General features: G+C 42.4%; 1 protein-coding gene across 1 annotated transcript in view; it reads right to left on the bottom strand.

Annotated features, from left to right (window-relative positions):
- rnf157 (ring finger protein 157) overlaps positions 1-14,143 on the bottom strand; it is a 36,580-nt gene extending 22,437 nt beyond the window's left edge. The window contains 10 exon segments of the mRNA XM_046351970.1: positions 1,557-1,669; positions 2,013-2,172; positions 4,235-4,306; positions 4,531-4,578; positions 5,152-5,262; positions 5,416-5,533; positions 5,847-5,996; positions 6,254-6,342; positions 11,007-11,125; positions 13,673-14,143. Of these exon segments, the coding sequence (XP_046207926.1) occupies positions 1,557-1,669; positions 2,013-2,172; positions 4,235-4,306; positions 4,531-4,578; positions 5,152-5,262; positions 5,416-5,533; positions 5,847-5,996; positions 6,254-6,342; positions 11,007-11,125; positions 13,673-13,808 (1,116 nt within the window). The 5' untranslated portion in view covers positions 13,809-14,143.
- Between the last annotated feature and the right edge of the window lie 1,445 nt (positions 14,144-15,588).

Genomic DNA, 15,588 nt, shown 5'->3' with positions numbered 1-15,588 from the left:
AAATATTCTAATACTTTTTTCTTTACATAGTTGAATGTGCTGACAACAAAATCACACAAAATTATCAATGGAAATCAAATGTATAAACCCATGAAGGTCTGGATTTGGAGTCACATTCAAAATTAAAGTAGAAAACCACACTACAGGCTGATCCAACTTTGATGTAATGTCCTTAAAACAAGTCAAAATGAGGCTCAGTAGTGTGTGTGGCCTCCGTGTTACTGTATGACCTCCCTACAATGCCTGGGGTTGCTCCTGATGAGGTGGCGGATGGTCTCCTGAGGGATCTCCTCCCAGACCTGGACTAAAGCATCCGCCAACTCCTGGACAGTCTGTGGTACAACGTGGCGTTGGTGGATGGAGCGAGACATGATGTCCCAGATGTGCTCAATTGGATTCAGGTCTGGGGAACGTGCGGGCCAGTCCATAGCATCAATACCTTCCTATTGCAGGAACTGCTGACACACTCCAGCCACATGAGGTCTAGCATTGTCTTGCATTAGGAGGAACCCAGGGCGAACCGCACCAGCATATGGTCTCACAAGGGGTCTGAGGATCTCATCTCGGTACCTAATGGCAGTCAGGCTACCTCTGGCGAGCACATGGAGGGCTGTGCGGCCCCCCAAAGAAATGCCACCCCACACCATGACTGACCCACCACCAAACCGGTCATGCTGGAGGATGTTGCAGGCAGCAGAACGTTCTCCACGGCGTCTCCAGACTCTGTCACGTCTGTCACATGTGCTCAGTGTGAACCTGCTTTCATCTGTGAAAAGCACAGGGCGCCAGTGGCAAATTTGCCAATCTTGGTGTTCTCTGGCAAATGCCAAACGTCCTGCGCGGTGTTGGGCTGTAAGCACAACCCCCACCTGTGGACGTCGGGCCCTGATACCACCCTCATGGAGTCTGTTTCTGACCATTTGAGCAGACACATGCACATTTGTGGCCTGCTGGAGATCATTTGCAGGGCTCTGGCAGTGTTCCTCCTGCTCCTCCTTGCACAAAGGCGGAGGTAGCGGTCCTGCTGCTGGATTGTTGCCCTCCTACGGCCTCCTCCACATCTCCTGATGTACTGGCCTGTCTCCTGGTAGCGCCTCCATGCTCTGGACACTACGCTGACAGACACAGCAAACCTTCTTGCTACAGCTCGCATTGATGTGCTATCCTGGATGAGCTGCACTACCTGAGCCACTTGTGTGGGTTGTAGACTCCGTCTCATGCTACCACTAGAGTGAAAGCACCGCCAGCATTCAAAAGTGACCAAAACACCAGCCAGGAAGCATAGGAACTGAGAAGTGGTCTGTGGTCACCACCTGCAGAACCACTCCTTTATTGGGGGTGTCTTGCTCATTGCCTATAATTTCCACCTGTTGTCTATTCCATTTGCACAACAGCATCTGAAATTTTATGTCAATCAGTGTTGCTTCCTAAGTGGACAGTTTGATTTCACAGAAGTGTGATTGACTTGGAGTTACATTGTGTTGTTTAAGTGTTCCCTTTATTGTTTTGAGCAGTGTATGTAATTTTTTAAAAGTGTGTGTATGTGTACATATCACCGAGTGTTCCTCTGAGTCAGAGGTCTGGCAGGTGATGACGGGGTTAAATCTGGCAGGAGAGAGAGGACTCAGCTTCTTCTTCATGGCTCGGACCTGCAACAGCGCCCGGAACGCTGAAGATGCATTATAACATGCTTAAGTATTGATGTGAAGGTCTTATGCAGCATTATAGACTCACACAGTCTGCAGATAGGGCAGCTGTTAGCCTGATAACTGAGCATGTATTACTGTAGGTATTGTTATGAAGGTCCTAAGCATCTAAAAACTATTGCTATGAAGGTATTATTGTAAAGTGGCTGCTCCACTGGATGTCATAAGGTGAACGCACCAATTTGTAAGTCGCTCTGGATAAGAGCGTCTGCTAAATTACTTAAATGTAAATGTAATGTAAATGTATTAGGAATGCCAACATATGGCTTACAAAGGTCTTATGTAGCATCATAGACATAAACTCACGCAGTCTGCAGATGGGGCAGCAGTTGGCCTGGTAGCGGAGTGTGTCTGCACAGGCATTGCAGAGACACAGGTGTCTGCAGGGCAGGATGAGTGTGTCTCGGACATCCGACAGACACACCACACACTCCGCACTGTTATCACTGATCTCATCATCCACAACCTGGGGCCAACATAGTCAATCATTCAATCAATACATAAATCAATCAATACATAATTTACATTCACAAAGCAGTATGGTAGCTTGAGCAAGCAATATTGTAAAAATAATTCAATTCCTTTGCATATTCATAGGAAACAACTTTGCCAGCATTATCATGTCATAAAATAGCCAGATGGAAATGTCATTAGCTAGCAAAGTTTGTCAAAAATAGCTAGCAATGCTAACGTTAGCTGGCTAAAATCCGGTGGCCTCAGCTCAATCTTCGCAAGCTAGCTAATGTTATACTGCATATAAAGTCAATCTGGAGACATCAAAATGATGACAAAGGTGTTTCCTACTAGTTATTTGACTTCCTTTGAATGTCATTGTATTTCAAAGCCACTGTAATGAACTTTTGATTAAATCTTCTTCAGCACTAATTGACAATGTATTGAGTAGAAAGCTCAGTCGGGCATCAGTCCAAAACGAATGTTCAAAACAATATTGTGACGAAACATGCAACTTATGAATACTCTAACCAATTCTACAGAGAGTGATTTGGAAAGTTTTTAACAAAAAGCATTGTGATCACTACACTGTAACGTAAAACTGTAAATTATACGGTAATTTTGGATATAATCAACAGTAAAATACTCTGAAACGTTTTAGTGCAGCATACTGTAAATTATGGTGCATTGTGGGAAAATGTTGTGGAATTGCTGTATTTCGATTGGTACTCTAATTCTACCCCACAGAAAACAGTACTGTACCATATCTTTGGAATGACAAAAATCTTTTGACGACTAGTGGATACATGATATAGTTTCTGTCTCATTAACATATTTTGAGGGGCACCTTGTAAGAGGCTATATTTATTGCACCCGTGAGAGAGAAGGCAGTTCAAATTGATCTCCTATGTGGTTATAATGCCCCATCTAATGGTATAAGGGGAAGAGTTACAGGGTGTTGTTGAGTGGTGGTGTCCTGTCCTCCCAGGCTGTTGGTCTGGTGTAGGACCAGATATAATTCAATTAGGGTGGTGGGTTTTTAATGATGGCAGGGTAAGTTTTTTCCTTATTTTGTGTCATAAAGTATAATGAATTTATACACCTGTCCTGTTGGTGGTGGTAATGAGAAGAAGAAGAAGGTCATGGGTTCCCAAACTTTTTCACATAGGCCCCCCCCTTCTAGCACTGGGGAACATCCCACCCCCCTGTGCTGGTGTGTGCCAAGTCTATTTCTATGGGCACAAGCACTGTTCTTGACTCAAGTTGTTCACATCCCTCTTTAATTTTCTTATAATGCTATACATTATGCCATGTCTAATGTGTATTTGTGTGATATTTGAGTGACAGGAACATTACTACAAAATCTATGGCCTACAAAAACTAGCTAAAAAACGTTAGCTGACATGGGCTAGTTGATCGGAACATTTCTGACAAGTTATAAATAGCTCTCTAAGGTATGCAATGACTGACATGATAAGAGGAAAACTGATGATGCACTACTCATGAGTATGATGCACCCCCGAATCCCCCCGGCCGCCCCCTTGCCCCTCCTAGGGGGCACGTCCCACAGTTTAGGAACCACTGGTATAGGGGAAAAATTGGAGTGGCAACAAGTCTTAAACCTTAAATGGTTGAGCATTTTGCCATGTCCCTTTGGTCTGTTTTGCCCTGTAGTCACTACCAGTTTGGAAGCCTTTGTGAATGCCTCTAGAAGTGCAAGTGATATAAACACCAAATATTCATGAATAAACCTGCTGTAATATGTAAACACTTCACCTAGCAGCCAACCTGCTTGCACCAATCCCTTGTAATTACAGTAAAATACTGTGAAAAGCAAACTCCTCCCCTCCGTTCATTCATTCATTTATTCCGATGTACTTCTTTTTTTACAGTAAGATAAGGTCAATTTTACAGTATTGTACTGTGCTTTGATATCCTATTTATATTACAGTAGGTGAACTGTAATATGACACACATCATTTTACTTGCCACTGAGCTGCCTGTAAGCTACTGTCAAATTCATAGGAACCCCTTTACAGTGTAGGCCCTAAACAACCAAATTCTCAGCTGTGTACCTTTGATTCTTGGCTGTTGTACTTGTTCTCGATGCCGTAGATCTCTTGAAGAAGGTAACTCACTCCATCTACCTGGAGAGGACAGGAAACATGTTGGGGATGAGAGAGAAGGTTTCAGTATAAAACATACCAGGAATGATAGTGAAAGGGGGAGCGAGAGATTGGAAGAGAGAGGGGAAAGAGAGGTAAGCAAGGCAGGAAAAAGGGATGGTAAGGTACAGTTCAGAGTGAGATGAGATGAGATGAGAGCAGGAGGAGAGAGAGAGAAGAGGAGAACTTGGTGGAAACAAACTCACCACTTGTTTCTGCTTCAGAGGTTTGACACAGTAGCTTCCGTCCATGTGCTGTGGAACAAACAGTAGATACTTAGCCAATGCTTATACCAGTCCAGTCCCACTGGACAAAGACATCAGTTCAACGTCTAGTTTTAATTTACATTTTATTGGGTTACATTTACATTTTACATTTAAGTCATTTAGCAGACGCTCTTATCCAGAGCGACTTACAAATTGGTGCATTCACCTTATGACATCCAGTGGAACAGTCACTTTACAATAGTGCATCTAAATCTTAAAGGGGGGGGGTGAGAGGGAATACTTATCCTATCCTAGGTATTCCTTAAAGAGGAGGGGTTTCAGGGTTGTCAACTAACATGAATTCAACGTGAAATCAACATAAAATTTAACCACGTGACTGGGTTTTAAAAGTTGAATGAAAAAAAGACAAACATTCCTCAAATTCCTTTAAGTTGATGACTCCACTCAGTTTATTTATGTGTTGAAATGATGTGGAAACAACGTTCATTCAACCAGTTTATGCCCAGTGGGATGCTTTTAAATCCAGAGTCAACTGCATCTCAAAACATGATAGACAAACTTTAAATTAATTGAACACACATCCGATTCCAAGCTCCTTACCTTTTCAAAGGTGGCCAGGAGGACATGGGAGTGACCCATGTGATCTTCCCCCTCGTCTACTGTCGCTTGAATGACCATGGGAAACACATCCTTATCCATGTCAAACAGCAACTTTTAAGACGGAGGGAGAGAGAGAGAGAGAGGGTGGAGGAAGAGAGAGAAAAGAGGGAGATAAAGATAGGTTATACACTGAAACACACACACACATACTTCCTACTAATATGAATAAACACACTCACACGCTCACACACACACAGCCCATACCTCCTCATCGGCCCACTCTGACAGGTTGACGGAGTGTGAGGGCAGACAGAACTGCTGACAGACTCCTCTCTTAAAGTGCACCATTTCTGACTGGAGAGAGCTGTCCTGAGGAAGGTAACTATAGGAGATACACACTCTTAGAAAAAGAAGATGATATCTAGAACCTTAAAGTGTTCTTCAGCTGTCCCCATCAAATAACCCTTTGAAGAACCCTTTTTGGATGTAGGTAGAACGCTTATGGTTCCAGGTAGAACACTTTTGGGTTCCAAGTATAACCCATTCTACATGTTACCCAAAAGGGTTCTACCTGGAACCATAAGCGTACCATAAGGGTTCTCCTATGGGGACAGAGGAAGAACCCCTTTGGAAGCCTTTTTTTCTCAGAGTGCAGAAAGATAAACACACATGCATGCACACACACACAGACTTACATTGGCACTCTGTTGTGGAACTCCTCTATAGCTTGATAGTAGATGGTGATGGCCACCTGTGTGTCAGCATCGAAGGTGAACTCTATGTTGTAACAGGCTTTGCTTTTCCCTGCCACTTCCTCCCCTGGCAGCTTCAGGCCGTCAATACACCTGCCATACCACACCGAAACACAGATAGCATCATCTACACACCGTTACAATTAGCATAGTAAGAGTAAAGGGAGTAATCACAGGACCCAGAACAAAGTTTGCGAAAGCCTCCGGCCAGCTACTCGACTTGGTTCTGGGGGGGATAAGTGGAGATGTTGGACTAGTGCAATAAAACACAGGCTAAGCGTAAGTGAAATAATAATAGTAAAAGGGATATAAATTACAAATCAATTGTGTGTTTTGTGAGAGATACTCACCGTACAAGCCTCAGCGTATCCTTACGGATGTTTATAAGGCTTCATAGCGTCTTCGCTGGCTCCTGAGGTGGTGGGGCTGCATAGGGGAACTGTAAAGGAACCAAACACAAAAGGTCACATCAACAACAACAAAACAAAAGGGTCACATGATCTGATGTATTAATCCCCAAGCCCTTGATCAGGTGTGTTGGTGCTGGAAAGCTTGCACACTATCTGCACACCCTATCTGCATACCCACTTAAAACATTAGATATCTTTTCTTTACACAATTGTTTTACTGTACTTTGCACAATCTTTGCACAAACCGTGTTTTTGTTGCTGACTCTGTGTAAGAAGAAAGTTGAGTGGGTCTAAAAATGTTTTTAATGTCAGACGCTTAACTATTTCATTGACATTATTCTTTCTTCTTACTGGCACTGATCTTCCTGATACCGGGCTATTAAAAAATAATGTTTAAAGTGCGGTAATCTGGATCTGTGGTTGTTATACTGTACCTGTTTTAGAATAATACACTTACTGTGCACTTAAGTCATTTTGGATAAGAGTCTGCTAAATGACTGAATGCACTGTAAAAATGTGTATGGAAGAACCTTTGAAACACTATTGAACATGCCGTCTAGTAGGAATGGAGGATGTGGTTAGATACCTCCACAACCCTCTTCTGGGACTAAGGGGAGGTGTGTGTGTGTGTGTGTGTGTGTGTGTGTGTGTGTGTGTGTGTGTGTGTGTGTGTGTGTGTGTGTGTGTGTGTGTGTGTGTGTGTGTGTGTGTGTGTGTGTGTGTGTGTGTGTGTGTGTGCGTGCGTGCGTGAGTGCGTGTGTGTGGTTTACAGGAAAGGTTCCTGATGGGCCCAGATGTGTTATTATACTGAATACTGTACCATTCATTAAAACACACACACCAAGAGAATTCTGCTATGGGATCTGTAGAGTAGGAACAAGGCTGTTTTTCAGTACAGGGAAGACACACGCATTCATGCACACACTCACATAAACACTCCCTTCCCTCTCTCTTTGCAGTCTGAATATGACTTTATTACAGCAGTCAACTGCTGTTAAATCCCCAATATATTAGGCCTGAGTGTTTATAGCTGTCGAGGTCCAGCCACACACACGGGCACACATAATACAGGCTATACATATCTAGTGCAGGGGGACTAGACCTATGCTGCAGATCACAGTTAACAACTCAGGGACAGATGAGAGAAATGTACTGAGTGGGGTAGGGAGATGTGGTTCTGCATTGCCATCTGCTTAGAGAGGGCAGTATGACTTATATAGCAGGATATGACGAGCGAGAGAGAGAGAGAGAGAGAGAGAGAGAGAGAGAGAGAGAAGAGAGAAAGGGAGAGAGAGAGAGCGTTTGAACTGCTTTGGCTGTAAAGCTATTATGACCCCACTCCTGAAAGCTAAGATCCTCTGGAGCATGGATGTGCTTTCTGTTCCCCTCATAAGAATATAGTTGAACAGCCCTGTCATAGCCCTTCTATGGATAGCCTTTCCACTCCCTATTTAATCTTGCGACTGACTGGGTTCGAACCAGGTCTTCTGCATGTCACAAGACTGTCAGTCCACTATGTTAGCCCATATGGATTAGTTCAGGAAGCTAACAGAAGTCTTCAAATCTCCAGTAAGGTTCATCGAACCCCCTCGGTTACAATTCACCCCCCTTTGACCTCCCACTCAGAGATCACAGCACCAATATAACTGACTGGGTTCTAAATCAGACCTACTGCACAACAACACTTACAGTGGTAGACAGAGTAGTCTCGTAAATACCAGACTGATTATCACGTGTAGTAAACCATTCATGTAAGCTCGGGGGATTAGGCCGCTCGCAAGGCTATGAGGTGAGCAATCTTGGCTGAGACATGTAGACGTGTTAGTTTGGCTAATGAGGGTCTAACCCAGGTCTCCTGTGCACCAGATAATGCAACTTTTCAGGTCTTTTCAGACAAGTTACTCATCACATGAATGTGGTTACCGAACTACCTGTGTTACACTTCTCCTCCCATTTACCTCCTCCTCCTAACAAGGCGAGACCCAAATGCAGACACATGAGGCAGATGGTTGGAGTCTTACAATGTTTATTAATCCCAAAGGGGTAGGCAAAAGAACCGTCGTGGAAGGGCAAAAACCAGATCAGAGTCCCAGAGGTACAGAGTGGCAGAAAGGCTTGTGGTCAAGGCAGGCAGAATGGTCAGGCAGGTGGGTACAATGTCCAGAATCAGGCAAGGTTCAAAACCGGGAGGACTAGAAAAAGGAGAATGCAAAAAGCAGGAGAACGGGAAAACCGCTGGTTGACTTAGAAACATACAAGACGAACTGGCACAGAGGAACAGGAAACACAGGGATAAATACATTGGAGAAAATAAGCGACACCTGGAGGGGGTGGAGACAATCACAAGGACAGGTGAAACAGATCAGAGCGTGACAAAACGAAGTCAAAGGACCAATGTTTAGGGTTTTAGCTCAACAGGCTAACACATTCTTAAGCCAGTCAGTCACATGTTAACCTTATAATATCTACTGTCAGGACCCGGTTACGAACCCGGGTCTCCGGAGTGAGAAACAGTCACTAAACCAACTGAGCCACGAATAGTCAGCAGAACCCAGAAGATGAGGCAGACACAGCAGTACTTGAGACGGTGTATTTAATGAAGTAAAAAGTGAAGTTCTTCAGGAAAACATGTAACTCCACAACCTCAAAAGGAATTCCACAAGAACAAAGGTAATCCTCCAAGACAAAAAGGTAAATCCACAAGGTGGAAGGTATAGCACAAAAAAAGCCTCAAAAGATACTTAAAAACAAACAAACAAGAACAAAAAACAGAATTCCACAAGAGAGTACTAGGGCTGGTTGCTAACATACAAACACAGAGCAAAGAACTGAGTAAAACAAAGGGTTTAAATACAATCAGGGGAAACGAGGCACAGGTGCAAATAATAATGGGGATCAAGGGAAAAGAAAAGGTCAAAAGGCACAACGGGGGCATCTAGTGACCAAAAACCGGAACAACCCTGGCCAAATCCTGACAATCTACAATAAATCAGCCCATTCCGGCCCATTCTTTACCTTGAGGCCCCCATACCGGCCCTTTTCCTCCAGGCCTCCACCCCCCCCCCCCATTATTTTCCTCCAGGCCCCCACACTGGCCCATTCTTTTCCTTGAGAACCCCATTATTAGCCAGATCATTTAAATTTTGCGCAAAAAACTACAAGTTAGACAGGCCCACTGGGCTAAAAAGGGACCAGCCTACATGTCCATGTCCTCCCCTGCTTAAAACTAGACTGTGTAACACAAACTAACACGTTTTCAGGTCTCATGTAAGGCTTGAAGACTTGCATTAGTGTAGCAGATGGGGATCTGTGAAACTCACTCCTCAGCCTGAAGTGTCACCCCTTGCGCAATTGAAGAAGGCCTTTTTTAATAGTAGGATGAGTTGGAATGCTTCAGGAGGGTGTTTTCGAGGAAGAAGTCCTTAGTTCGAGTCTATATATGAGCTGAATAAGGGGGAAGCGGTACTTGTTAAGCAAGCTGCATGCCGTCCTTTACATGAACTTCCTGAATGTATCCCTCCCTATAGGCTTTAGCTAAGTGTACTAACACAATCTTGTGAGATACAGGAGACCTAGTTCAAACCCAGATCAAAGTTAAATAGGGAGTGGAAAGGCTATCATTAGAAGGGCTATGACAGGGCATTTAAACTATATTCTAATGGGGGTCAAATGTAGTTTTTGTGTGAAACTCCCTTCTAACGCATCCTGCCATCATCATAGAGGGAAACAGAAGGCATGTCCATGTTCCGGAGAGTCTTAGCTTTCAGGAATGGGGTCATAGTAGTTCATAGCCAAAACATTTCAAATGCTAGAGCCAAATTCATTGGAAGAGCATTTATTCAACATGCCACAATGGCTTCAGAAACCGCCATCAGTTTCTGTTTACCAAAGGAAACGTTTGATTCTATGTGCTGTTCTCTACCTTTCCTGGCTGGTAAAGTACCAGGTGTTGTCTTTGGTTTTGAACCTGAATTTAAAGAACTGAATTTGAAAACTGAATCTGAATGGATCTGAGAAGTTGAATGTATGAAACTCTGATAAACTTTAAATTATAGTTTGTAAACGTAATACACAGACAATTAATGTAATATCTACCATAATGAAATTGAACAGGCCTATATAAATATATATAAATGAATTTGAATATTCAATTGAATTTATATATAATTTTTAAATTAATGCAATATTCATTCAATTCCACTTCAATTCATGAAATACAAATTCAATGACTAAATTTGTACATTACAAATTTAAAAACATGACATTTAAATTCAATTTCCTAATACAAATTCAAAATGATGAAATTCAAATACAATTCCTGTTGTCACTGAAATCGCTACATACCACACCCCCAGTCACAGACTTCTATGGTATTCCCCATGACTTACAGCAGAGATGATGAAAATTGCGATCGGAGGTATTTGGAACAAAACCTGCCGCCCAAATGGTACCCTATTCTCTATATGGTGCAATACTTTTAAACAGAGCCCACTGGACCCATAATTAGACAGATAGTATTGTAGCTGGAGACTTAGAAGCTAGTGTAGTGTAGTGTAGTGTAGTGTAGTGTAGTGTAGAGTACTGCAGTGTACTGTGTAGTGTAGTGCAGTGTAATGTAGTGTAGTGTATTGTACTGTACGGTACTGTGTAGAGTCCTGTGTAGTGTAGTGTAGTGTACTGTGACAATCCGTACCACCACTGGTCTGGTTCCCAGAAAGTTGAGGTCGGTGTTCTCTCCGAACAGGTATCCCTCGGGGTGGGTGGAGTCAAACTTCTCCCCGCCCATGATGAAGTGGCTGGCAAAGTAACTTCCTGTGGGGAACAAGAAGAGGAATTGAGCAAACCTGATCCTAAAGATTCAACCTCCTCATATACACAGAAGCCCAATTCTGTTTCTCCCCTTTTACATGAACATAGGACAGTTACAGGAGCTCATTGAGCTAGGTCAAGGTGTTCCAACCCTGGTTCCCGGGGGAATAGGTTGAGTAGACATTGCCTCTAACCACTGATCTTAGATCAGAAATATCTTAACCACATATTTGAGAATATATGCATATAATACATCCTCCAAATGCAACGTCTGCCTACACCCACACATTGTCTCAATTATTTATTTGTATTTTTAATTCCCTCAAACACCAAATGAGGTTTAGCCAATCATTTGATCTCCATCAGTTTCGTGGGAATATGCATTTATAAATTATTGAATGATCTCAGCCTACAGTGTAGGCCTAACCAGTGGCGGGCGCTGATTGGCTGAATACCCAATGGTGGATGGAGTTGTCAAGAAAGCATTAGGACAGAAATATGATGCCAAGTTTTCGAACTACCAGTAGTTTCTTTTTGAAGATGTATAAAGCAATCTGTGCATTTGAACAGCAGCATGAATACTCATGTTTCACTTTTGGATGTCATAAACCGAATGACCATTTCTGCACATGCTGCCACTGTTTAGAACAGATTAGAACATACTATTTACCATTTAGAAAGAGCAGCCAGCTCATGAACGCATGCAGATGCAATAAATGAAAACACATTATCTTACTGGGAATAGCTTACATAATGTCACAAAGCATGATGCGCTAGCCAGTTCACTTTCATTCTGAAATAGCTTCATATTTCCGAGTTAGAACGATATTAGTTTAGATAGACTTGAAATTGCTGCTTATCAAAGGTAGATAACTAGTTCATTTCACCCAGAAAATGTACCAAACTACCTCTCAATGTTTCTCAAAATTACTGCAGCTCGCTAATGAATTTGATCATCCTTTGTGATTACAACCGGTTTTATGCTGTTTTAATCCACACAACACGTCGCCCTGTCATCTACAATAGAACATGATGAACACCATGGCATGGTAGAAACAATCAAATTTGCCAGCCACAGTCATGCTTTTTTGTCCTACCAGATCAGCGATGAGAAGGTTCTAGCTTGTGTATCCCTCTGTCATTCAACTCTTGTTGGATGTAGATGTCCAGTTTATCAGGTCCCAGACTCCCATAACTGTTATGATGATTTATTTACAAGTGAATTACAATTAGCTTTTTGCTTTAGCGCCACCTGTAGCTGAATGAGCAGATCTAGTTTCATGTGCGGAAGAAAGCCGTCTGGAGCGAAAGACTCAGTGGGAGACAATTGAGCGCTCCAGTACAGTCCATTTGCTGTTGAACAGCTGTGCTGTTGAAATGTATGCTATGAAATCCTGCAATTTCATTGAGGCAATTCCCACTCTTAGCAAGTCACTGAGGGGCACAATAGTACGTTTGTTTTTATCAACTGAGTGTACAAAACATTAAGAACACCTTCTTCATATTGAGTTGCACCCCCCGTCCCCTTCTGAATCATTGTACCATCTCAACCGCTGTGAAATATATTTTACATAACCAAAAATATTATATTTTCAGCTGCTTGAAGCTGGTGTACACATCTAAAAGTAAAAGATGCAAAAATGTAAGAACGAGAAGCATAAAAATAGTGCACATGAAACAAATCTACCGCTTCTAAGATTTGCTTCAATGCGAATGATATGTATATAACACATTCTAATGTGAATTTGGTAAGGGTCACTCAAAAAGTTACATAGTGCAGCTTTACATTTTGGCGCATATTTATTTTTCACTCAAGTAATCAACCTAAATCTCATAAGAAATTAGGTGGTGTTTTCGCTTCAATAGTAACGTTATAATATGCTATTATATTCAGTTATGTTATGTAGAATACAAATAAAACATTATGTGACTTTACAGACATTGATTCAGCTTTGATCTAGACCTAATGGAGCACAATAGTGAGAGGTGTCTGAGCGACGCTTGTGTGCGCTGCATCAGCAGTACACCCCTGCACACTGCAATCTTCAGTTGGCTCCTTTTTCCTATTTTAATTGGAATTGTAAAAAATGAATGTGGTATAATGCTTTTCAGCGTCATTCTGCTGGGGGGCTGGTGGTCAGGCTGATACTGACCGACCAACATCACATAGGCCTCGTGTTTTTCCACGTGTGTTTCAAACATGACAATTATGATTGGCACTCTGGTAAACATCCACATTTAGCCACCCTAGCACTGAGGCCTATAGGTGCGGACAGTATGCAGGGCATACGGGGTATCGGACACCTTGTCCTCTGATGTAATGATTGTGATTCATCATTATATTTAAATAATAGATCATACAAATAAGTAATGGGCCTATAATTATCTGAATATTAATAAATATGCCTTATAATATCCTAATAACATATCCCTATGTCTTTTTTCCCAAACCGAGAAGGCAGATAGATATAGGCTGTCCTGGAATATGCTGTGGGTTGAGTGGGATCGCTCCTGTTAGGCTACTGTCGTCTATGGGGAACAGGCACCTACCAGATTTTGGTGGATAGCGGTACACCGAGGTGGACGGTATATCGACCTCTTCCACTCCTGCGTTCTGTCTGCTGGTCAAAACTCCCATTTCCACAGAAAACAAAAGCTCAAATGAACGAACATAACAAGAAAACATTCGCTATTCTCTAAAACCCCTTTACCCCCTTTCATTTAATCAATTTCGTGCTGCCATTTCCATTTTTTTAAATCTCGGTTTATGTCCTTGGTTCCCTGCCGGTGGCAGCTATAGCCTGGTTGTGCTCGTTCTGGGATTAGTTGTTGTTCTTGTCTGCTTTATCCAAAACTCAGTGGGGTTGGTGTTGTCGCCAAAACCGATCGCTAGTTTGTTTTCTGACAGAAAAGCAGTAGTATGCACCCCTTTAATAGCAAAGCAATTTATCCATTCACTTCGTGACGCATTATTCGCTCCAATTCAGCGCGTTTCGGGGGAAAACGAGGTCTCTCACTATTTATCACTGTCAGGGCCGGCCCTAGCCTTTTGCAGGCCCTAGGGTCCCTCACATCGCAGGCAAAACATTTTAGTGGCCCCCTCTTGACAGAGGAGATAAATAATTGAAGATTCCTGATATAATTAGGCGTAGAGAAAGTTCGGCAGTTTTTAAGCTAATTTATTTTACAGTACAGCTACTATAGGGAAGAGCCAGGATGAAAGTACCATGCCCATTTTCACAAATGACAAGAAACTAGAATTTTGTATTGAGGCATGCACGTGCCTAATACAGAAGATGACCTCCCTGCAAGATATCAGCATGCTGTGTCAACATTTGAAGGTTGTTTTAAGCGAGGTAAAGTAAAAAGAATGACCCGGAATTGTTTTTCAGTTGTAGAGTTGTGTTTCTTTTACGTTTCCAAACATATGTTATTTTCTTAACCCATCTAGTGACTTAATGACAGCATAGGTTTGAACTATTGTGCTAGATAGTCTTGGATGCTTGCAAGGAGAAGTTTCACAGTGAGAGGGGTGGGACGGAAGTAACAAAATGTTACTTTTGCCCCACAATAACTTAGAATGTGTTTTCATTTGTGTTTCACTTGTTTATTGACAGAATATTGACAGGACATGTCCAGAAATAGGGTCAAAACAACAGACAGAGCAAGGTTTCATCCATAGACCTACAAAAGAGCTTCCCAGAAGTGCTGATAGGAGTCCAGTCAGTCAGGGGTGCAGCAAAAGCACATGGTGTGTACCATGTTACACTCTAAAGATACTGTAGGAGGTTGAAGGATAGTCCTAATGCCCGAATGCCAGCCTACAGAGCCCACAACAAAGTATTTAGTGAGGAGCAAGAGAGGAGTCTGAAGGAGTATCTGTTAAGGGCTGCAGATATTTACTTAAAGAGGTAGTCTTACACAATATAAATGGCCCAAAAGTGCAAACTCACAATTATAATTATTTTTTAATTATGTTTAAAAGGATAAAAGTTTTTTTTACATAACAAAAAAAAAAAAAATGTTGTGTTTGTTATTTAAGTAAGGAAATGTGCATATCAGCTTGCCCAACGCTATCGCTTCAAGTATCCTGAGACCTGCGACACCAAGGAGATGTCCGGGAAGGATTGGTTTACTTCTTTCCGCCAAAGGCACCCCAGCTTCTTCATCCGCCAGCCACAAGCAACAAGTCTGTCAAGGGCGACTAGTTTCAATCCAACAAACCGCTCCCAGTTCTTGGAACTGAACGACACCGTCTATGACTGTAGCCTATTGCCGCTTTGATGACTTATGATTGGCCAACAAGGATGGGCCCAGGAATGATGTGATAAAGGGCAGAAGGAGAAGATCGACTGCCATCCGCACTGATACACCTGTTAACAGTAAGTGTGCCATGGAAATTGAGAAAATAAATTAAGTGAGACCAAAGGCCAAACCAAAGGCCAAGCGCAGCTTGAATGAGTGTG

The sequence above is a fragment of the Oncorhynchus gorbuscha genome, linkage group LG06, assembly GCF_021184085.1.
Source record: "Oncorhynchus gorbuscha isolate QuinsamMale2020 ecotype Even-year linkage group LG06, OgorEven_v1.0, whole genome shotgun sequence".
NCBI lineage: Eukaryota > Metazoa > Chordata > Actinopteri > Salmoniformes > Salmonidae > Oncorhynchus > Oncorhynchus gorbuscha.
This window is presented reverse-complemented; position numbering and strand designations above follow the sequence as displayed.